General features: G+C 40.4%; 1 protein-coding gene across 14 annotated transcripts in view; it reads left to right on the forward strand.

Annotated features, from left to right (window-relative positions):
* dab2ipb (DAB2 interacting protein b) overlaps positions 1–24,858 on the forward strand; it is a 145,791-nt gene that overhangs the window by 72,724 nt on the left and 48,209 nt on the right. For 12 of the 14 annotated variants that reach the window (XM_071466879.1, XM_071466881.1, XM_071466880.1 and 9 more), the window contains one exon: positions 2,260–2,378. In XM_071466879.1, the coding sequence (XP_071322980.1) occupies positions 2,260–2,378 (119 nt within the window). Of the gene's footprint in view, positions 1–2,259; positions 2,379–16,198; positions 16,951–22,750; positions 22,908–24,858 lie in introns of those variants that run through there. The other 2 variants (XM_071466890.1, XM_071466889.1) reach the window with 2 other exon arrangements.

Raw genomic sequence — 24,858 nt, forward strand, 5'->3', positions numbered from 1 at the left:
AAGTATTCAGACAGTAGCTGTTGGTAATGATGATAAATAATGAGCTGTTTTTTGTGTAGTCATGTTTCAAGAAACAAGAAAAATGAAAATGAAGCAGAAGATCCTCCTACAATCTTAAAAAATCATCAGTAACAGCACATATACTACACACAGTTGCATACAGTGTGTGGTATATACCAATTTTCATTATAAAATAAAATCAGTGTACTATCTCCTTTTGGGGAAATAATGCAATACTTGTTAGTCACAGTGCAACTTTGAAATGGCACTGCCAGATTAACCTCATAAAAGAACACAACATGTGTTTGCTTCGATTAACAGCTGTTCTCTAGCAATTTAGTGCAGGACTTACATAAAGTTAAAAGACTAATAACAACAACAAGGCTAACCTACATTACCCATAACTTGGGTAATGAGTAACTTGCGACTTGGTAGCATTTTTCCTTAGACTTTTCCCTGCCTGGGAAAATCCTTTCAAACTCTGTGTCCCAGTTTGTAACACAGACTTTCTGATATAAATTTGTAGTCTCTAAACCCAAACTGAGTTGTTTTCTCAGACTGTAGTCTCCTCCAGAGGCCCAGATGAAATTATGTAACTGGCTTCCACAGGCTGAGTGGTGCTCCCATGAAGTGAACTTCATGTGTAAAATCAATAGAGTTGGACCTTTATTTGTTTTCCACGATCTTCCTCAAGCTGTCTCACCACCATTTTGTTGTAATGTTTATCAGCTGGAAGAGGCTCCTCCATGTCCTTTGAGCATTGTGACAGTAGTGTAAATAAATACACACTGAAAATTAAATCATTTTTATAGTATGAATACTAAGTGTTCGGGTGTACCTCTCTCTTGCCTAAAATAAGCATGGAGTATGGAATTAGGACACTGCTATTGATTTTAGTCACGTACGCACACACTAATGAAACACTGACAGTCCCATGATTGGCGTGGGCTTAAATATACTGACATTAGCAAGTCTTTGTTCCCAGCCCAGAGTGCTTCCTGATGACAGGTGTTGTTCATCAGGATGCTGTGGCTCCTCTGTGATCAGCTGGCAGGCTGTCTTGAAGTCACTCTCTAATTAACCCTATCCCATTGTTGCCCGGGGCGACCTATTCACACTGTAGGTGGTAATTATACAGGTGTGATAATGTCCTGACTGGGACGGAGGGAGGACTTTTCCCCGCATGTCTCCTGTCACCATCTCGTGAAATGTGTGCATGTAGTAGAATGACATAAGTTGAAGGCACTGTAGGCGTTAGTCTGAGGTTGTATGAGTGTCTTCACCAAACTGTGGCTCCTGAAGGTGCTCAGTGAGTCAGCTGCTGTGTTGTTTGATTGTGATACGAGCTGCACCTGAACCTGAACACTACCTGCTCCACTACTTTCTCCTGCGGACTGGCTCACTTGCTAAGTTGTCTTCTTTGTGCTGCCCTCCTGAGTTGCTCTATCAACTCTCCTTTACACCATCTTTATTCACAGTCCTCCTTTTTCTTCCTCTTCTTATTATTCTCCTCCTTCTTGATCTCCTACCCTGCACTGACATCTAAAAAAAAGCTGAAAAGAAGATCGGATTTTTGTGTCTAAAAACTTCCAACATCCTGCGATTTCTGCAGCACATCTCATTTGTTCATGTTCTCTCGCTCTTAATGCCAGCCAACAGTTGCCATGGAGATGGCGAGGTGCTTGGGGGAGTGTGATTGCAGATGTTAGAAGAAGTAAACACACAGACTGAGACAAAGAGAAGAATGAGCAAACTAATAGAGGGGTGTATCCATTGAATTAGTGTATGAAATGATTACAAAACATGGTGTTTTTCATTGCAAAATTTGTCAGAAATACTGACATAATTAGCACTGCAGCAAACAACCTGTAATTTTGCCAAAAGTATTACCTGCCAGCTTTTTATTTCTGTGCTCATTGAGAATCGTCTTTTTTGTCGAGGTCCTATCTGTGAATGTCCTAGATGTCGCTGCTGGTTTTATGTCGCTTTGTATTCAGGAAACAGTTTGTGTCTGACCTTGTCCTGACTTTTCTGATGAACATCATTCTCAGTTCAATATGAAGATCTATACTCATTGGTTTATCCTTTAACTACTCATGACATTAGGCTTCACCAAATTTAGGATGCGGGGCGTAAATATTGGTATTGATGTGTTCTGTCCTGCTGCCAAGTTGAGCTTAGTGAGTGACATCTTGGAGACTTCCCTCACAAACTTGCAGTGACACTGTCTTATTGACTGTCTGTGTGTCTCTCCGTCAGGGCTTCCTGAGTCGACGGCTGAAGGGCTCGATAAAACGCACCAAGAGTCAACCCAAACTTGACCGCAACTCCAGCTTTAGACACATCCTTCCTGGCTTCAGGAGCGTTGACAATGACAGGTAGGTGTTTGTTTGTTTGTTTGTTGCAGTGATGCCGGTGTGTGTTCTTGTATGCTGGATTTGTCCATGTGTCATTTCTATTCTGGTGCCTCTCGCTGTCTGATGGCTGGGTATTCAGGTTACTGTTGACATTTTTGTGTTGTGGTGCCAGTATGTTGTGAAAATCAGCGAATCCTGACTCTCCAATCTGTCACTTCTAATCTATCTCACTCTTTGACTCTTCCTCACTCTAATACATGACGAATCTGCTCTCCTTTGTTCTGCCGTGGTATGGCATGTTTGGTTTATGTTACAGTTGTGGAATTCAATTCATGTCTCTGCAACAAGTTGTACTTATTCTAAAATATAACTTGTTTTTGCTTTGTCTCCCCATTTTGGCTGGGTTAGAAATAACACAAACGCTGAGCACAACAGAACACTTCCTCAATGAGAAAATTGGAAACTTTCAATATACTGTGAAAAAGTTATTGGTTAACAATGTACAAATAACCAATTGCATCACAGAAACCAAGTTTCTTTTCTAACCAATCACATGTTAATCTTTTAGGAACAAACAACCCACTCCTCAGAATAGCCTCAGCAGGCTTAGATGTGTAGCTAAACACACCACATGCTGTTTTTTTGGTCGTATAAACTAGTGCACTCACTTGGGAAAGTTTTTTGAGTTGGCACAGAAAGCACCAACACAACAGCTACAAGAGTTGCTGTGGAAAAGCAAGTAAAAAAGATGTTGGTACTTTCGTGCCATTAATATGTAACACATGCTGCTGTGTGATTGACCTAAGATAAAGATCATTGTGTGGTTTAGACAAGATTAAAGAATTGTGTTTTTGGATAATGTATATTTATAAGTATGTTTTCTGCTTGCACACAATCCTTGATCATTTTAGGTTCTGAATGCACTACTTATGCTTGAAGAAATATTTAAGCTCAACAAAAAAAGTTACCTTCTATTGTGATGTATATTAATATACTAATATAAAAAAAAATTATGGTGATAAAATATTTGACCTAACCCTATTCAGCAAGCTGCCTTACATATATTTCTGTTAAACTTTGCCATCTCTGGCCTCAGAGTCTGAACTGCACAGATCTTTGTCGACTCCTCTGCCCACAGCTCTAGCCATGTGACAGTGTTTTCCTTCAGGCTCTGATAATTGCCAGTTCCTTATAACTTCTGCTAATTTCCTCAGGAACTCAGCCACTTGGCAAACATTTGCCCTCGCCTGACGATGTCAATTAGAATTCCAGACCAGGCAAAGCTGTCCTTGTAATCGCACTGCCCGTTCACTCTGGATTTTTGATGGTCTTTCCGTACATGCACGAGTAACAGCTATCATTCCCAGCCCTTATCTTTGCTGTGTCTGGAAAAAAGCCAAGGTGTCCATCTGTGAGTTTTAATTAATGGAGGTGCTGTGTTTGAAGAGATATTTTACGGCTTTTGGTTTCAAAACTTGGGAGCGGAATGGCTGCCTCGCTTCGTACTTTTAATGAGGCATTAACATCACTGTCAAACTATCACAAGGGAACGCTACCAATTGTTCAGTGTGGAACATGGTGAACTGTTCCTCTGGTACCGTCAGACAAAATGAGCTTCTTTGCCCCGCTTTCTTTTCTCATTTGCTTTCCCACTTCTACTCATTTTTTTTCTAGCATCTATCTTTCTAACCTCACTACCTTCTATCCATTTCAAACTCATCACTCTCCAATTTTACTCCTCCTTTTCTCTATTTTTCAAACAGTAGTAAGGTTTCCTAACCCATCAGCATTTATGTGTTTCCCTCTGATAAAGTGCTCGGGGAAGACAGCAAATATCGGACAGGAAATTGGAATGTCCAGGGGGTGTCTTATCTCAGCTGGTTTCACACCTCACTTGCAAATGCACACACTGGATCTATATAATGATAGGTCTCCATACACATGCAGTAGAAGACGAGAGAAATGCCACTCAGGTACTTTCACTCTTCTAGGATGTTATATGGGTAAGAGATGGATATTGTAGTGGCATATGTATGTGTGTGCTTTTGTCTTTGTGTGTAAAAAGAGGGAGAAAGCATGAAAAAAAATACAGAACAAGAGAATAATGTGCTGTGAGAGGAGTCAGTGACACTCCCTGTCAGCCAAGGAGCAGCCTCCCCACAGGGCAGAAAACACTGCAGAAGAAGACAGGCTTGGGAACTGGAAGAAGAAGGAAGAGATGATGAGACAAAGTAGAGATGGAGGGAGGGAATCCTATACCCTGAAAACTCCCTGGTGTGCAGATGTGCAGCCTTGAATGTGAGAGATGCAGGGCATGCAGAGAACATTTAGTGTTTGCTGTATATCTCAAAACACTGACTGCTAGTGTATCTCATTGTACATGATATGGTGTGAAACTACAGTATCTCTATGATGTATATGAGGTCGAGTCCTTTACTTAAATGTAACAGGAGATTATATTGTGATTGTGAACAGCCATGTATTTGTTTGTATTTTTATAACAATCATTTGGGCAGAGAGCAGATACTTAGCATCGTGTGGACACACACATTTTCAGTGTGTGTGTTAGCTGTGATGACATTGTTAGGCCTTGTAGCCTCGGGCGGTCTCAGGAGAGAGACCTGCGGATGAGGAGCAGCTGGACGTCTAAAATGAAATATTCATCTGCGTTAATCAGAGCCTGAACAGAACACTCCTTATCTTTAGCAAAGCAGAAACACAGCAATGTGTGGGCGCCCACTGCAACACTGTACACAGCAAATTATCACTATTTATCACTATTTATTTATTTACTAATTATTTTGCCTAAAGTAAATAACATCTATATATACTTTAAAACATCTTGAATATATAGTTGTTATTTTTCTCAGGGTAAGATGTGGAGATAACGTGGTATAATGTTGTTGGAGTTCACAATTTAAACTCCAGCTTTTACTGTAGCAGTCGAGGTAATTATTAGGGCAGCAGAATGGGAAACCGTGTCTACAATGGAACTTACAGTGAGCTGAATGATTGTATGAGCTCCTCTGCTCAAAACCTACTGGTAAACAATGGATTACTAGGAAATGGTCAAGCAAATACATATCCATATGATTTGAGTTATATGACTTAACTACTAAGTTTAACTTTATAACTGTAATAAAAATTTAATTAACAATTGTATATTTTCCTCCAGAACAATGCATTACCATTTACTCTGTATCAACAATTAGGATGACCATGAAAATCTGTTTAATACAAGAAAAAATGACAGAACTGATCAGTTGTGATGTTCTGGTAAGGGACAGAATCTGCATTTGCAGAGAAATGCGGTGATTATAGTGTAGATGGGTTAAGCTTGATGTTGGAGTCATCTCATCAATAGATAGATATCAAACTCATTACAAAGTCTGCACCTTTTCTTGGCCTGTAGGTCCAGGTTTATAGGCCTTTATTCATAGAATTCACATCACTGATTTGCAGTTGCAAAAGATACCATTTAGTATCACTGGACAAATGTAGGTTATTGTGTGTGTTTCATAATAAAGTTTCTCCATGCTGTAGTCTGTTATTGTTTTCTTTGCTCACCTGATAATGCCCTGGATGAATTGTTGCTGCTCTGATCTGATTTACACATTTTTCCTGTGTCAGAGATGATCTCACCCTTAGTGGCTTCTGTTTTCTCATCTGATGATCTACACTGACCTTGCCTGGAAACACAGATGAATATCATTGCAATGGTTGCAACTTGCCTTTTTTAGATTCTCAACAGAGTGGTGGGGTTGATCTCATCATGTTTTTTCAACAAGCGCTTGGCAGGTATTAATTTTACAGTGATTATTTTTCAGATATTCAATTATTCGATGCAATTCAAGAAATTAGTAATTGCCTGTGCTTTTCCATATTTGCAAATCAGATTTGTACAGAGGATATAGTTTTATTTCAAAGCAGAACATGTATATAAAGACTTTGAGGTATAAGGTACTTTGTGAAGTTCTTTACACTATCAGTGCTATAAAGCAATGTTTTCATTTGTGGGTCTGGTTCCATGTTTTGTTTGCACAAGGGCACTGGCAACATGATTTATCCTATTCCAGTTAATACTAATTGGTGGCAAAGAACACATTCAAAGAAGTATCGCAACGTGCCAATAAAAGAAGGGAAAAAGCTACTAAACATGAATGTACACATTGCAGGCTGTTTTAATATTTTAAAAAAATTGGCAGCTTTGCAAATGATTTGAGCAAGAAAATGCATCCAACACCTTTGTTAGACCTCAAGGATAGATACAGTATATTTTGTTAAAGAACACAGAATAAATAAATTTTGTTTTGGCAAGAAATCTTTAATTAATCAGTCCTACCTAATACCCTGTCCCCCTCCCCTCCGCCCCATTCTATTTCCTGTAGCCATGTCCCTGTCTCTCACTCTCTGCTCTCTGCTGCTTTCCTCCCAGTTGCATCATACCAGATGATGGTACTGGCCATTGTCAGTCAGGGTTATTAGTGTATTGTTTGACTCATTAGGTGAACAAGAAAGTAGTGCTTTAAATTGTGTGTGTGTGTGTTGGATCTTGAATAACATTGACACTGCTGTGCTCCTATCAGGCTTATAAAACATCCTGCCACACCCCCAAAATCTCACCTCTTATATAAATACATGGACGCACACACACACTCTCTCTCTCTTACTTTACATACTGTAATGCCCCTTTATGGCTTCCCTGAAAGCACCAAAGTCCTGTATGACATCATTGCTGTTGACAGTACACACCCTCCATCTTCCTGTCTGTCCAGCCCTTCCCCTTGTAATACTTGTCTCTCTGGATTTTGTGGCCATTGTCCACAGTAGTGATTGGATATAACTGACTGATTGTGATTGTGATTATATGTTTTGTGATTCTATGTCTTTAACTGTATGCAAATGTGTGTGTGTGTGTGTGTGTGTGTGTGTGTGTGTGTGTGTGTGTGTGTGTGTGTGTGTTAAAGTAACTGCAGATCTCAGCACTGTGGGCACCTATGAGTCATGCGCTTTTATGGAAAGACTGCTTCAATAACACAGCAGGAAAGCCTTTTTTGCCGTCACTCACAGACTTCAGTTCTGAATATTAGCAGATGGATAAAATGGCTGAACAGATGTATTACATCCGTATTTCTCTTCCTGTTTCTTTCCTCTGTCTCGCATGTCTGACAATCTGCTCAGCATATCCTTTAATTATGTTTGCATTGCCAGGTACTCTATAGTGTACACTGAGAGATCTTATAGATGCATGCTGAGAGAGGCTGCTGAACCAAAAAAGGCTATATAAGACAATGGATGAAACAAATGAAATGTACAAATTTACAGCTAAGACAAGACAAAGACATAATAACACCAACCAAAGCACAGGGAAAGTAAATAAACATTAGCTTTGAAATATTAGGTCTTAAAATAGTATCAGCGTTACCACAATGCACATATGTCCAAACCACTTAGGGCCTCATTCAGGATTTCAAAATACTGAGTGAGATCAGGAGTCTTAATTACCTCAGTCAAAAACTAAAAATCAGATTTTCTCTTTAGTCTAAATTATTTTCCCATTTTATATATTTATTTATTTAACTGTAAATTTCATTTTACTCTATGATGGTCTAAATGCTATTTCACAGCCCTCTTCTTACCTCAAGGAATAAAATTCATATTTACTTTACTTTTTTTTTTTTACTGAAAATTGGTCCCATTTAAAGAAAGAAACATCATGTGAAATTTATATGTAATTACAAACTCCTCCTCAGGTCATTAAAACACCTACATACATTTCCAGCAACAACAGTGAGGACATGACCTCTGGTCTATAATGGTACAACAGCCCTGGAACCATTATTTTCTTATATATGAAAATAGCAAGGTCATATTGTGCAGAAGTGCCTCTCGAGACATGACACTCCACACAGCAACATGTACAAAATGTACCCATGTTCTTCATGCCATTTTAGATATAAGGAGCCTTTTCTTATAACTGTTTTACAGTATAGTACAGTGGTAGGCATGTAAAATGTTCAGAAGAATATATTAGTATTTCCTCTCATTAGGGTTGAACGTCGGTTCCTCTGTTAATCTTGCTTTGGACTGCCAGATACAATATTCAACTCCAGTGACTGTATAAGGTAGTGAAGCAGTGGTACAGTATCAGTGTAGCTTTACCTCTGAATGGCTGCTTGTAATAGTGTCCGAGAGCCCTTAATACAAACCCCCTGTCTTTCCATAAAGTTGCAGCAATGGGTACCATGGTAATTGTTGCACGTGGGGGTGTTATAGTGTGTGTCTGTATATGTGTGTGTGTGTGTGTGTGTGTGTGTGTGAGAGAGAGAGAGAAAAAGATGGAAAGAGAGCAGCATAGAGAGAGGGAGAGACATCCATCCATAAATCCAATAAAGTGATGACATTTAGAGTTATTAAATTCTGTAAACATTCCCCAGGTGGTCCAACTGTAATATCCAACCTTTTCCATTGTTCCCTCCCTACTTCCTCTTCCTATCTCCCTTCACATCTCACTCACTTACTTACAGACTAACACACTGACAGTTTTTGCTCTCCCAGCATCCCAGAGTCTGTTAACCCTTCATATTAGAAGTCCTCTCTTTGACTTTCTCCCCTTCTCTCTTGTTTATTTTATCTGTCTCTCTGGTGCATTTCTGCTTTGCTATCATTTGTCACTTTGGTCCTCTCTTATCTGCTTCTCTCAGTTATGTTAGGAGCTGTTGTTTGGAGCTGCAGTTCACTGGTGGATTTCTGCTGCATTAAACCCAGTCAAGTACTCACAGACTTACCCCTGAATCCTCTTCTCTCCTGTCTGTGTCCTCTCTACTTTATTTTGTGCAACTGCACCAACAATCTCCTCCTCGCCTCTCATCTTTTTCAAGTTTGTCATCATTTGCTTACTCCCAACTCCCAACTCTTCCCTCAGTCCCACTCCTCTGATGCTGAAGGTCACATGCTTAACCCGCTACAACACACAGTCATGCACACACATACAGACATACTCTTTTTCTTTCATATTTCAGTCGGAGAAGTGATCACTGTGTCATCAGTTCATTCTGGCTTCATTTCATTCATTCATTCTCTTGTTCATTTACTGATACTCATACTGGCTGCGTGATCTTCTCAAATGTTGATTCTGTGTTTATTGGTGATGATTAATAGCACAGTGTACACACGCACACACACAAACACACTATGGATATGGATGGTGTCCAGAGAAGCAATGTACTTAGTAGCGACAACAATCAAATGCACGGTTAGAGATTTTTTGCCAATCTGAAGAAAAACAACAGCAGTGCTTTCATTATGCTCATGCAGCAGTACAATTAGGCAGAGGAAGAGTGCATCTCTCTGCCTCTCTCTTTGGCATCCTTCCCCTCTCTCCATCTCATTTGCAATGTATCAGCATGATTTGGTGTAGATGAAACAGAGCTCTCAGGGTAATAATGTGTTGTAGAGAGCTGGTTTATCCTACCACTGTGCATTATCAGGCTGTATCCCATGCAGACTAGGATGGATTCAGTCAAGCCATTAATAACATCTCAAAACATAATGGCTCTAGTTTGGTGATGATTACAATAGACTCTCTTTCTATTCAAGATCATAATGAGGATTTTATTAGTTCAAGAGTAATGCAGTGTTGTTTAGGTGCTTATGCAGTGGTGGGTGTTTTGAAAAGGTTGATTTGTCTTGCTTTCATAAACACAGTACTCTTCATTTGCCTCAAGGACAGAGATAGCTATTCACTTTTGATGTTCTAGAACCCAGGTACTTTTTTTTTTTTTATTTCAGTTTCAATGTTTTGCAAGCATTCAACAGATTTTGTAAATTGATATCCAAGGTTAGACCCTCATGGAAAAACACAACTCCCAAAGTAGCACTTTAACTAAGATAGATTCAAGCTTCTGAATTAGACTGGTTTTGGTTACTGTGTATGTTGGTTGTTCACTCTCACAAACACATAGAACATTGTCACAAATCTTATTAAAAAAGACAATCCTCTCAAGCACTTGTGAAGGATATGTTTGTGAGTGTTTGAGGGTCAGCTCTGTCGTTAAATATTTTCAGATGAAAATGTTAGAAATGGTCCGATTTCATTTTGTTTCTCTTCTGATACCATACCATTTTCGATACCCATCGAAAAATAATGCCTTGCATACTGAACACAATTCCTTGTTACTGGTGGGACTTTCCAGTGTCAATTTCCATCAGTATCGGAATAACTCCAGAAAATGTGTCTATAAGCATCTGAATACTTTTTTTAATTTAAATTAGAAAAATTTAAACAAATGTGTTAATTCTATGTAAAAAATGTATTAAGTGACATAAAAATGGACGCCACAGCTGAGAGCCCAGTGAGTGATACACCCACTGCTTATTAAGGTGTTTATATTCTATAATAACGTTTGTGATAAAATTTCGTAATGCATAAATTTTACCCTCTGAAAAAAGTCTACTGTTGTTTTTAGATTCAGCAAATAGATGTAAGCACAGTCCCTCAAACACATTGAAGAAAGCTTTGCAATTGAAGGTTCTATTATAGTATGCTAATGTGCAGTCAGATTTCATATGGCTTTGGTTCCACTTCTCGGTTCAGCACTGATAGAAAACCTTCTGCTTGTTATGTACATCCTTTATGGAAAGTATGCACCGCTCATCGTTATAGCAAATGGCCAGAATGAGTGAGATATACACAGTACCACATTAGACTAGTGCTGGGCATTAGTTTCAGTGTATTCTAGGGAGCTTTTCTGATCACTTTACTTTCTGTATAATTTGTAGCAGAATCATCCCCTGAGCAATCCTAGTGTTGTTGACACCTGCCCAGCTGGTGGGGTTTGGTGGCTCAGTTGATGTTTAACCCTGCTGGGCCTTCTGTGAGCCCTGGTGAGCGTGGCCAAGGGTCTCCTCTCTTTCATTCTTTCCCCGGGTAATGAGCTGTAATGGATAGGGCCTTGGGTGTGACAAGAATACCGAGAGCCTCATCAAAGCAGCACCCTGCTCATCCCTTTTAAAGAACTGCTCAGTACACATGCAAACACTCATTTACTCATTCATTCCTCTTTTTAATCTACTGTGGTCACAGGCTTTTCACTTATTTATCGCCGATATTATAAATATTAGAAACTGTGAAGTTTTCTTGAAGAAATGTTGTTTGTGTCTGAATTGAAGGAATTTGAGATTTTATGAAAACTATAGAGATAAAGTGTATACTAAAAGAGTCATACAAACTAGTGCATTCAACAGATGATAATTTATTTTGGTGATTGATCCCTAAATGGGTTACAAGCTAAACTGGTGGGAAGCTGTAAAATTTAAATCATTAATTAAAAGTTAAAAGATTTTGTCCAGAGATAAATCTGTTTGGGTTGGACGTCCAAATCATTTCTCTATATTGACTACTCGCATACACACACGTAAAGAGTTCAGTGGAAATGGCAGTCCAGATGGTACTCAATGACTCTTACAGACCCACTAAATTACCATGGTGATGACTCTAGATGCTTTTTCACCCCCTTTCACTTCACTAACAGGCCTCTCTGCCACTTTGCTGCTCACCCTCCGATTCACTCAGTTTTGTTGTCTGTGTGTGTGTGTGTGAGTGTGTGTGCATGCATGCGTGGTGTGTAATCTTTGTGATGGGAGTCCACCAGGGTTTTTACTCTGCCATGGACTAATAAAAGCCAATATATGGCAAAAGTCAAATTTCACCGTGTCGATCACCATCACTATTATCAGTTGATGTTGATGATCTTAGTGCCATACAGTATTCATGAGGCCAAAATGAATCTGCAGAGAATGTAAACAAAGACTTAAATGTGTCATTTCAGATAGTGTCACTTCTTGTGGTAATAGGTGATATGAGGAGTATGACTGTGACTATCTGCATCCTAACTGCATCCAAACTCACCAAGGTCCTAGCCCCTAGTGGAGGGAGGGATTTTACATTGCCAGTTACCATCTGCCAATCCAGTATGTTCAGAGAATTTAGAAAAGGCAGCGTGTTTCAGATTTCGACAGCTTGATCAGCATCATCCTCACTTCTGTTCCTGGGGATATAGGCCTGCAGTGACTTAGATCGCGAAGTTGCACATCACAGGCAAGCTGCCTTTCCATCCACCAGTCTCCACCTCTGACTTTGCATCAACTGATCCCAGCATCCCCAGCAACTAAACTCAGCATGATGCTTAGAGCTCTCTTAATATAAACACTTTTAATACAGGCTAGCCTTTCATTCACACTGTAGTCAAGTGTATGTGCAGATTGGCTTCCACAGATAAAGGAATCACCTGACTGCCTGTCAGACTGTATTACCTCATACAAGCCAGTGCACAATCTTTGCTCACAAGACTTAAGTTACTTATCTATCCCTGAACTCCACAAAAGTCTTTTGGAATGGCCTTTCTTGCATGTTAGCAATGATGCATCACTGGAAACCATTAAAGCGTAGAACTCATGTCGCTAACCTGCCCTCTTACTTTACTTTTATGAATTTGTTCTTCACTGCTATTACTTCTATTTTAGATTTTTTACTAATCAAGTGTTATATTATAAAGTGTACTAAGAAACCTTGGTGTGATAGAACCCCTCAGTCTCAGCAGTGATGAAGCTTGATTCCTGGTGGATGGGCTCCTGGTGCACTTCATTATCCACCACTTACTCTGCTTCCTTCAGACGCTGCCTCATCAAGGTCAGACTGTCATGGTGTGCGGGTGTGTCTGCACTAAGGCTCTGCCATTGCAACCTGTATCTTTATTAAGTAAATACATTGACAGACAGGAAGAATAGATAAGGACAATCTGCCTCTAAAACACATCTACATAGTAGATCCACTCACATTCAACGAGCATTAAATAATATGAGAATGTTACTGTTATTTATCATTCTTTTTGATAAATACCAATTTTTATGCTCTGTTAATAAAACACTGTTGCTGTAATATTTATCTGATATGGCTTGAACTGAATTAGAGAGAAGAGAGAGACTGGCATATGTAGCATAACAGCAGCACAGCTCTGCTGGTGCAGTCTGACCTAGTTAGAAACAAACATTTTAGTACCAAGGTGTCAAGCTGTCTGTTTACCTCTCTGCGTTCTCATAGCTCCTCCTTTGAGCACAAGGATGGGTTGCCGCTAAAGTCAAAGGTACATTTCAGTTCACAATATGTCCTGCTGTCACTGTCATTTACATTCACAAGAGAACCATTGTAAAGTAGCATTTTTTGCCATTGACTAGAATCAGTCACAATCTATTAGACAGATTCCTACAGGGTGATGCCCACTGTTGCATTCTTTACTGATAGCTGTCATTGCACAGTATTGCATGCTCATTACATGGAGAATTGTAAATGAAGGGACAAACACTGAAGTGGAGGAGAGATGAGATGGCGCCAGACAGATCTCAATATCCCTTTAAAAAAAAAAAAAAAAAAACCTCTATGTTCTCTGAGTGCTGTCATTGTGAGCTGGATTGTGTCTGGGTCAGACATTCAGCTTTTCATTGTGTTTTAACAAACCCTCTCAAAAAGCTCCCTGCAATCAGACTGCAATCTTGTCCTTTCTATCAGGAGCCACTGAATCTTTTTCAAGTGATACATTCAAAGAGTTTTGATCATGTCATATATATCAAATATGTTGCACTTTACAATAGTGCTCATGACATAGGTTATGGATGAATTTGTATATATTTGAGGGCAGCATATAGGATATGAAACACCCCACACTTAATATTAATTCTTCATAGATGAATTAAATGCAAACAGCTTTATTTACTGTATTTACATATCTTGCTTCAACTGTTTTCACCTTGACAGGATTGTTCACCAAAGATTATGTGATGGAACAGCTATATTGTAATTTTCACTAAATGTGTTTGTTGTTTGTATTCTGATAGTTAAATCAGGAGACTAGTGCATATATACAGAGAACTGTTGATAAAAATGTAGTTGAGATTATTGGCAACATAACCTCACCAGAGCATCACCCTATTGATTCTAAATGGAGTCTGGATGCTGGCGGCGGTGGTGGTGGTGGTGATTGAATGTTGGCATCAGCTGTAGGAGCTGGAAGCAGCATATTACAGGTACAGCTAATTGGACTGATAAAAGGGATGGTGATTAGTGATTGGCTCGTGTGTGGGAAGTGAGAGGAGTGGTAGCTTTAGGCTTACCTAATTGGATTAAGTGAACCAGAAAGAAGTTGCTTCTTAGATTTTAAACTGATAGGATAATAGAGGGGAAACAGTAAAATATATGAATGGACATGAGCCAAGAGGGATGAATGGAGAAGCATTCCTGATAAAACTTTCATTACGCTCAATTAAGAAAGAAAAAAGGTTGATCTTCAAAAGCAACCACACGTAGCCTGCTATCATTACAATTACAGTTGAGAAGAGTTTGCAGGGTTTGCCTCATCATAATAAGCAGTCCAGTAAAAAAAAAAAAAGGTTTCTTCACTGTTGTGTGAAAACCCTCTTACGGTTTAATTCTGCAGGAAGGAACGTTTGTGTTTTTGCTTTTTGACACTTTTTGATCACATATTGTGTGCCAGTCTTGTGTGCATTCAGTCTAGTTCTTACTTACAGTTCTGATACACTGCAAAAATACAACTAGAGAATGTACTGCAAGTATCAAATTTGCTGTAATGTATACAGATACAACTTGGCTTTGTTGGTAAATGTATTAGCCACAGCAGGTCTAAGCTAGCACAACTGTGTTTTACAAGTACCGATGAATTAATGGAGTCACGTTGTATCACCTCTGTTTAGTCACATATTTGCTCACAGTTTGCTTCAAATGTGTGTTTATGCTGGAGCAAACTCATCAAAGAAACGATTGTTTCAGAATTTACCATGGATTGTAATCCTCCCCCCCTCTTGCTTGCAGAGCAGTTGCACTGTATTGCACCCAAAATCGCGCTCACTCTAACAATAAATAATTAATCAATAACCCACAACAGGATGAGATTAAATTGAAATTGTTGTCTGCGGCTTTTAAAGTCAGTACAAATGCTGTTAGTTAAGTCTTTTTATTTCTGTGCAGTCTGTAATGAACCTGTCATCATTGTATTCATCTACTGTATAGAGCTGTATTCATCAGATATTTAAGTTATACACATATTCAGTGCTGAGGATGATATCTCAGAATGTCAACTTTATTCCCTATTTTGATTAAAATAGAGTGAGAGGAGAATCATTGTCACTAGAAATATTTAAGGTAGAACAGTTTCATTTGTGAGTCTCAGGAGGAAACAGGTGGCCAGCAACAAGAGATATTTTTACTTTTCATTGGTCATTTTAAACCTAACAATGTGCCTGTAACTGTGCCTGTGTGTGTGTGTTTTTGTGTGTGTGTGTGTGTGTCCAGGAGAATGAGGGGTAAGGGTGATGTCATATTTGATGACATCATTGCAGACGTGCAGGGAGTGCAGATTAGAGACTGTGGCTCCTCTGAACCAGCTCTCCACAGCTGCCCTTCCTTATCAGTCTGTCCCATCCAGCCCTTTATCCCCGTGTGCCAGCTCTGCCAGTGTATGAGCTCAAGACATAACCTCAAACTCACCCCTATCTCCTGTGCCAGTCCACCAATCCTGGCTCAAATTGAGCATGGCAAAACTCTCCCACTCACATTCCAGTCTTACTACTATCAACCCTTTGGCTGCCCCCACTGGCCAAGTCACTTTGCCAAAGCTGAGCTCCAGCCTCATATGTGCAGTGTTTTTTCTGTTTGAGCCCCAGCGTGAGTCCTAGTCTCCCAGCTGAACTGAGTCCACACTCTGGGCTGGTTGGCGACACATGCAGCCCCCACCCCCAGTCCCAACGACAGCGGTGGGAACAGAAGCAGCAGTAGTGGCTGACAGGGAAAGCAGCACACCTCACAACAGAATTGACAGGACAAAGAGCACACACACACTCCCCTGGAGCCACGCAGGGGGGCAGGGCCAAGCTAGGCTGCACCACACACACATACATGTGATCCCCCGCACACCATATACAGGCTCCTCCCTGCGCAAGGAAACAGAGATGGGAGGTGCAGTCAATCAGGGACAGTGAAAGGGAGAGGGTTTAGGCGGAGTTGGGAACAGGGGGAGAGACAGCAGAGGAGAAAAGGGGACAAATCTTAATCGACACTAAATCAGAGTCAGATTTCGGGGTTCCCTTAAATTCTTTCATGTGGAATGAAAGAAAGCAAACAGAAAGGAGAAGAGAGTGCGTCCCGTGTCAGAGGCAACACAGGAAGTAGGGCATGCTCTGTACAGGGTGAGCAAGAGAGGGTGGGAGAAAGAAAAGGAGGAGAGGGAGCAGCAAGAGAGAGAGAGCATTGTACCGCTTATTCTCCACCCCTTGCCTTAAAGCAGCAGCAGGAGGAAAGAGAGAAGGAGTCAGGGAGAGAAGAAGGAAGAAAACCACAAGTGAGGGAGAGAATAGACAAGCAGCAGTCTGCATCGGCAGCAGGGGGAAAAATGGAGCTTTGAAATCGCCTCTGCCCTTCTCCATCCCTGCCTTTCTTTTTTTTTCCTCCCCTCTTGTTCTGGGTCAGCCTCGGTTTCTCTCTCCGCCTGCCTGCAATTGTTCTGTGGAATTCTGACAATGCCTGGTGAGTGTTATCCTTCTTTTCACGTGTCACTCACCGTCCTTTGTGTGTTGGTTTGCCGGGGTTCATGCAGTGCAGGATTATTTTTTATGTGAATGTGTAGCCACGAATAGAAATGTGGACTCTGTGTAGAGGATGCTTCATTGAGACTGTTTACGCTCCTCTGCCTCTGTGTGCTGTTTGTACTCCAGCTGTGCTGTCCTCTTCTTTCTTTGCTTCTCTCTATCAGTGACAATGCAAGGGAGGTTGCTCTTCTGAGCACACACACACACACACACACACACACACACACACACACACACACACACACTACTCCTTCCTGCGTACATTCAGGATACTCAGTCATTACTCTATAATTGCTTTTAACTCCCAAAGGGCTTTCATTCAGAGTGGTTCATTTATTATGTGTGATAAAACACCAGAGATGACAATGCAGGGAATAGCTTTTGATTGTAAGTGTTGAACATATCCTAAATGTAGCAACATCACACAAAGCTGGCCTGTGTGACAGAGGGCAGCCAGCTAACACAAATCAGATGACTGGGCCACGCTGTGAGGTCAGCCGCTGAATTTGGCTGGCATTCTCAGTCCAAGTCATATGTTGGAGGCAATTAGCAGTTTAAAGAGAAGTGTGTGGTCCAAGAACAGAGTTTGGGGTTCTCAGTCATCAATAGCTCATTTGATTGTGTATACATTTTAATGTCTGCGGAAGAGAGGAGGAGAAGGACTACTCTCTGTCATTGGTCATCATTTCATCCAGACTGTTTGTATTCTGTCTAACAAACTCATATCTATTAATATGAGATTTATAATAATCTCACAAGATGGTATTCAGTCAGTCAGTACAAATTATCAAAATGTTCCAGATTTATGAACTGATGACGATTTGATGTTTCCACAAACATCCACGGTCAAGTTAATGCATCATACACAGTTTTACAGTTGTGACAAAAATCACGTGGGTGTAAAACACTGTACATGCTACTTACATGCATGAAATTAATCAGCAGCTACACATCAGCTATAAATAAGTTATTCCAGTTAGTTGAGCTATTCTGTTTTAATTTGTCTCATTAAGAAGACAAACAAAACACTGAGGCACTGAGTCAGTAACTCTTCCCTCTCCCTCATAGTTAAACAGTTAACACTGGAGAGCAGCGTTCAACCAAACATTTATTCTTCTCAGAGGTGGCTTCACGGTAGAAAGCCATCTTTGGTTTAGTAAACACATAAATGATAGTTTGATGGTTTTGTCTTCTTGTTTACTGCAGTATGCAGATATGTTTCAGTGTGAGAACTCAGCTGGTGGTCCTCTTGATTGTAGCCTGCTTTTGAGCCCTTCAGAGCAAAACCACGCTTGACTTCTTCATATTATGCTATAAGCATTTGTGTCAGCCTGTGTTTGTATGCAGTAACAGTGTGAGTCCTTGTTGTTTCCCAGCCTGCAGTACTGTATCTGCTTGCATGCATGAGCAAATGTTTTTGTGCACATTGAAATATGTGCACATACTGTGTGGATATGCATATGTTTTGAGCATGTGAGTATGTTCCAACAATCCTATTTTAGGGTAAAGCTTGGTAACCAGTAAGCTAGACACGGGACCGCAGGGTGAGAAATAGAGCTCTTAGTCATTTTCACAGTCTTAAACATGCAGTTGGAGCAAGAGGGAGAGATGTTTAGAGTGAATGTGGGATGGAGATAAGACAAGCTGTGTGAGAAATGGGAAACAAATAAGATAACTGAAATGACAAAGCATAAGCGAGATGACAGTCTTCGGTTGTTTATGCTCCAGTGTTTTGTGCACTAGTTTATTCTGGGTGACTAAATCTCTTATGCAGTGTTTACCTTCCAGGTTGTTGCTCCTAATTCCTGCTCTTGGACTCAACTTGTGCAGTGTAGAAAATCTATTTTATGAGATTAAACACTGATGTATTGTGATGTTAAATATATCTTAGTCATTTTCTTGATTTGATCTGTGTGGCAGGGAAAGGCAAGAATAAATGCGGAGCTGAGCTTTGTACAGTATCTTTCCGCTACTCCTTCCCATCTCTTCACGTCATTCTCTGAGTGCTCTGACTCTGTGTAATTACTCTGTCAAAGATCATCTCTGTGATGTCCATTGATTTGCTGAGAGCTGATGAAGTGGAGCAGAGCATTTGATCAGACACATGTAGAGGGAGGGAGGAGTGGGCCGTGCAATGCCGCACCCAGGGGCTACTCTACTGGGGGTCAAAAGGTCCCAACCACTGGCTGTTTTGAAAAGGGGAGGGAGGAACAGCTACAGTCAAACACATAATGAACATTACTTAGTGATGACCACACAAACAAGAACATTCCAGGAGGTTGGAACTGTCATCAAGTTATGAATCCACCAATAACATTTAACTATCCAGGATTCAAACATTTATATGAGATTGTGGACATTAATCAAAATGATCGATCTGAAAAGGATTTAGAGGCAAATTCAAATGTAGCTAAAGAATGAATGGAAGAGAGAAAGACCTTACTCAAAAAGGGGCTTGCATTCAATGAGTTTAGTGCTTTAAAAGTTGTGATGCATGTCAGCAAACTGAAGGTTAGAGAGCCCATTTCAATCTAGGTTATAACTGTGAATGAGAGATGGTTGAAGTATGCTGGGTCGAAGACATTCAGCAACATTACTCTGCATTTCCTCAGCCCTGCTTGGGAGAGGATGAAAGAGGAGCATATGCTCATGATGGGGCAGAGTTGTGCGCTGTCAATAATTGAATCACTCATTCGCTTTCTCGTGCCCTGAAGGCCGTAGCACAGAGTCAATAGGAACAAGAGTGGAGAGCTCTCAAGTATCAGTCCTACAGGTCTTTTTCTGTCCTTCTGCTCTCATGCTCTTTATCTCCATATGTTTCTGATGTCACTACCCCATCTCTTTATCTCTGTGCTTTACAAAATAAAATGGAGGGCAGGCTGTAGAGGGATGAATAAAGAGATGGAGAGAGAGGTCTCAAATGCCTTTATTGCTTAACACTTCCCCTCACTTTTCCTCCTGTAGTCCTTGGAATAGGTTGATATTTTAACTTAAGCAGCTGTTGACAAAATCACATTTATTGGGCACTTTCCTGACCAGATCTGGATATTGACATCACAATAATGACTGATTTTCAGAAGACATAAACGGTTGGGGCATGATATTGTGTGGACTCCAGTTTTACTCAGTGACTGTTGTTGATAGAAGGTAGAGGAAAGGTTCTATGGATATGGATAAAATCTGCAATAATCTGTTGCTGTCCCACATGAGTGTCAAACTTTCATTGTAGGACATTTCTGATCCTTTTTTGAAAATTTCTCATGTCCTTTCATGGGTTCATGGGAAAAAAAATCTCTCTCTCTCTCTCTCTCTCTCTCTCTATATATATATATATATATATATATATATATATATATATATATATATATACACACACACACACACACACACACACACACACACACACACACACACACACACACGGCCTAATACAACTAGAGCAGTAGAAGAAGTGTCTAATGAAACTTGATTTCTTGCAATCCACTTTTAGTGCAGTAGCGTTAACAATTTTTCTACTTGGTCTTGCAATCCTCCTTATTGCAGTGATATTCATATTCTCTCTCTACATGAGTCATTGGAGTGAGTTCAATTTGCTCTTGTCTCTGTCTTGTCAGTCTCTTCATTTTTTTCCTCCCTCTGCTCTCCTCTCCCCTGCCCTCTGTCACCATCTACTTGTACAACGTGTCCCACCCTCTCTCCATCCACCACCCACCTCTCTACAATGTAGACTTGTGGAAGCTTGCCTGGAATGTATCCACCGATTATTCTCCTCAGCTTCCCTCCCTTCCTCCTTTTCTTTACCTAAGTGCAAGCAGGTGGTGATCTACTAAACAGGTTGGTGGTTAGCAGGGGAATAACTTCTCAGAGGTGCGGCCTCTCGGGGACTGCCTACAGACAGAGAGTTAGCAAAGAGAGTCCTGTCTCTCCCACCCGCTCTCATGACCCATTCCTTTTGGTGTCTGTTGCTGTACACTTGGCGCATGACCTTGCGCAAACCCACCCACACTCTGGCACAATTTGACACACATTATTCTCACAAAATCATGTGGAATACAAATACATTTTTGTTTGTGTACGTGTGTGTTTGTGTGTGTGTGTGTGTGTGTGCGCGCGTGCACAGACACCTTCTCTGGACACACTAATGCAAATATACACATGAAAATGCCACATGACTCTTAGTACAGAAGACCATTGTTCAAAATCCATTTTCTTATCAATAATGAAGATTTCATAGTTTCCGCATTCCCCTTCCATTACTGTGATTACAAACAAACTTCCAGAGATAGAACAGCATTGCCTTGTCCCACAATATATTAAAGAACAGTCAGACTCCAAACAACTGCATGGGGTATGATATTATCATGACCCAGACCAGAGGAATGAGGAAATCCCCTTGAGTGTTTAGTCTCCAGGCTTTGCCTTGGCTTTGTAGTTAACCTTTACCCAGCCATTCTCCAAAACAGCAAGGCATGCAGGTCTGTTTACTTGTGATAAGAGCAAGCAACTCTAATCCATTGCATCGAGGGAACAAGTACATTAAACCTCCTCCAGTTTCACCTCCCAAATGATACTTAAATTGTCTTGGAGCTGGAGAACCAACCACCTATAATGGGGCGCAAAGAACTTTCCACTGTACAGTTCACAATGACTTCCATTGTTGAAATAGGTGGCTACCGCCAGCTCCTGTAGAATTCCACTTAAGCCTTTTTACATAATTACATCTATGTAATTTCTGCAGACTGTTAAATGATTGAGCTGAAATATTCTCGAGAAGCATTTTAATACTGAATCTGGTCTATGACAAACTGGACCTGTTTCCATGTAAGTATTTCACAGGAGATGACTGGCATTTCTGGTGCTGGGCCTTTTTTTTAGAGCTCAAACATCATTTTGAATTGAAGCGTCTCTTGACAGAGTATCTCAGCTGTGACATCAGTCTTCCCTCACTGGGTCGCCAGCTATGTGAAAACAACCATACGATACATCTGGCAGTGCGTCTCCACCCGAAAGCTGGCTGGCCTCATTTTCTCCTCCTCTCCCTCACTCACTCTTTCTTTTTTTCTATGCTTTCCTCCCCTCTTGTCCTTTTCCTGGAGTCCCTCTCTCCGGCCAAAGACCCAGGATTTTCCCACAGACCATGGTGCTGAAGGCTGAGCTATTGTTTCCTGCTAAAGGGAAACTTGGAGGGAGGAGGAGGCAGGCTGACTTCCTGGCTGCCAACTCGAGGTCTACGTCAGTGTGAGAAAAACCAAGGGAGACAGATCTGATGATTACAGAGCAACTGTGTATCCTAGGGAATGACTTCAGCTACGGAAATCTAGATTTTGCTTTATTTCGATACTAGCACCTACTAAATAACTCCATAACAGGCTGTCAGCTCCCCCCGTTTGACCCCTTTTTCAGTTTTATTTGTTGTTGTTCCTTCATTAAGAGTAGAGATGGTGCGAGTCAGCACCATCTTTTACCGTACCTTGCACAGTAAGCACTTCTTTTATTCTTTAAAAATGCCTGCATTAAGTTTGTATCATGTTAAAAGAACCATATCCATATCGCCAAATCTTACCTTTATAGATCCATGTCATGATATGCTTGATGCATTACTTCATCATAATGAAATGTTACACTGGACTATGGGCAGGCTTGTTCTAAATAACAGCACTGTCTTTTTAAATGGGATGTGGAGAGGGGTGTGTTAGTAGCGGCAGACATCCTTTGGGAGTGGTGTGGTGTAACTCTGAGGGCAGAGGCTCCAGCCAAGTTCCCAGAGACTCAAAAATAGTCGGGAAAACACTGAGACCAGCCACTAGCAAGGAATGCAACCCATTGAAGCTGTGTGTTCTGGGGATCCAGCTTGGAGAGATTCTGCTGGACCATGTTTCACATATTCAGTAGATCGTAGGTGTCATTTTGTTTTAATACTTTATTCATGAGTGTACTTGTTGCTGCGGATGGTTACAGCACAGCTGCATGCTGTGGTTTATTGAAACCTCTTTCTCTGCATCCACCCACGGTTCACTCAGGACTGTAGATTGTGGTTTGATCTAACTATTTTCTGCTACATAAATGTCATAAAGTACTTTGTGTGCGAGTTATGAATGTTAGGAAGGTCTGGATAGTTAATTGAAAAAGCGGAAAAGTGCAGTACAGCTGAATAGTTGGAGAGGAAAGTGCAGAGAGAAAAACTAGGATACGTTCAGACTTGAACATGAAAACTATTCACTGCCAGAGGCAAATCTTGGCTTTGGAGTGCAAATAAGATCTCCATACTGACAGCGTGTTTTACAGTTTAGAACCAATTATGTGCTAAAGTTGCCTCACCTGTATAAATCTGGTATTAATAAAAATGCAATAAAGAAAGCCAGAACAAAGTGAAAAAGGCAGCATATGCAGAGATCATAAACTAGATTGTTTTTGCCATGTTGTGTGGAGGGAAAGTCTCTGTCCTCCTTTTCTCCTTGTGAACTTGAGTGTTTGCCTGTTTCTTAGTCCAGTGCCACAGGGGTGTTTGAATATTCAGGTCAAGAAGTGAAAAACACACTTCCTCATCTCCTTTACTCTCCTTTGCACATGTTCTTATCAATTCCCTTAGCGCTTAACAGTGATGCAAGAGAAAAAGCTCTCTTGCTTGTAATTAATTTATATTTTCTTCAATTTGTGCTAAAAAAGTAGCATTTCAGTTTGTTTTTTTTGGGGGGGGTCTATCTTTGCCTTGAAAACATACATGAATACATCATTGTCATATTGTCATGTAAGCATATACACACAGGAACTTAAGCACATTAGTACAGATGTACACACCATTTCCATGTGCCTCATTGTGTGCCTTACAGTATTCTCAGCCTCATGGTCACAACTGAGTCGTACCCACTGACATGTGACTGTATTGCCCCTTTTGGTCTATTATTGTTGCCGTGGAGGTTTGTCATTAAAGCACATTTATATCTCCACAGCTGATGTGACTAAATGACAAATCAATAATGACTAATGAGGAATAACGAAATGAGTAATGCTAAACTCAAATTGAAAAGGTATTTGCGACTTGATTGTGTGATAATATATAATAGCATTTTGAAGTGTGATACTCTCTTGCTCTTCCCCAATAACGTCAGTAAAAGACAGTCCACTCTGACACCTCGACACCCTCAGGGTTTAACAGTACGGATTGCTGAATGGCCAGAAGCCAGATGATAAGTCAGTTAATTGGGCAGACACTGGTCCAATTAGACCAGTGGCTTCACTATCCCTGGTCTTACTCCGATGATAACTATATTATTGTTGCCTCCGTCATCCATCCCATCCTTCTCTCTGCTGTGGTATTTTAGTGCTGAATTAATGAGTGCGGTGGTCACAGGTACTCTCTGAATTACAAAGTGAAGAGTAAAGCATATTTCTTTTGTTGTGAGTGCTGTTTAAAATAATGAACCAGTTCTGACCCGTCAAGTTTATTTGTTGGCAGTTTCAAAGCGGACTGAGTCTGCTGTTTTTTTAAAAGAACCTATAATTATCACAAACACATACAAATCAGGTATCTGATTCACCCGGGGCTGATTAATTTCCTCGCTCACTTTAATAATGAAGTTATGTGATACAGAGAGAAAGAGGAGGAATTGAGTTTATGTCATTTCTCTTACAACAGATAGAAGAACAGTATATAGTTCAGTATTCTATATACTAATTGACTAATGACACAGGTACTTCTATATTTACTTGCTCAGTAAATATTGTATATAACATTTCAGTGCTATAAATTGTTCATCTGTCATATGAGAAGCATTATTGTGCATTTCAAAGAAGACAGTATTTAAACAGTCACAGTCATATCTACTGTTCTTTGTCACTTATTTCT

The sequence above is a fragment of the Trachinotus anak genome, unplaced genomic scaffold (genome assembly GCF_046630095.1).
Source record: "Trachinotus anak isolate AG129_WGS33_773 ecotype Australia unplaced genomic scaffold, CSIRO_AGI_Tana_v1 ptg000028l, whole genome shotgun sequence".
NCBI classification, from domain to species: Eukaryota; Metazoa; Chordata; class Actinopteri; order Carangiformes; family Carangidae; genus Trachinotus; species Trachinotus anak.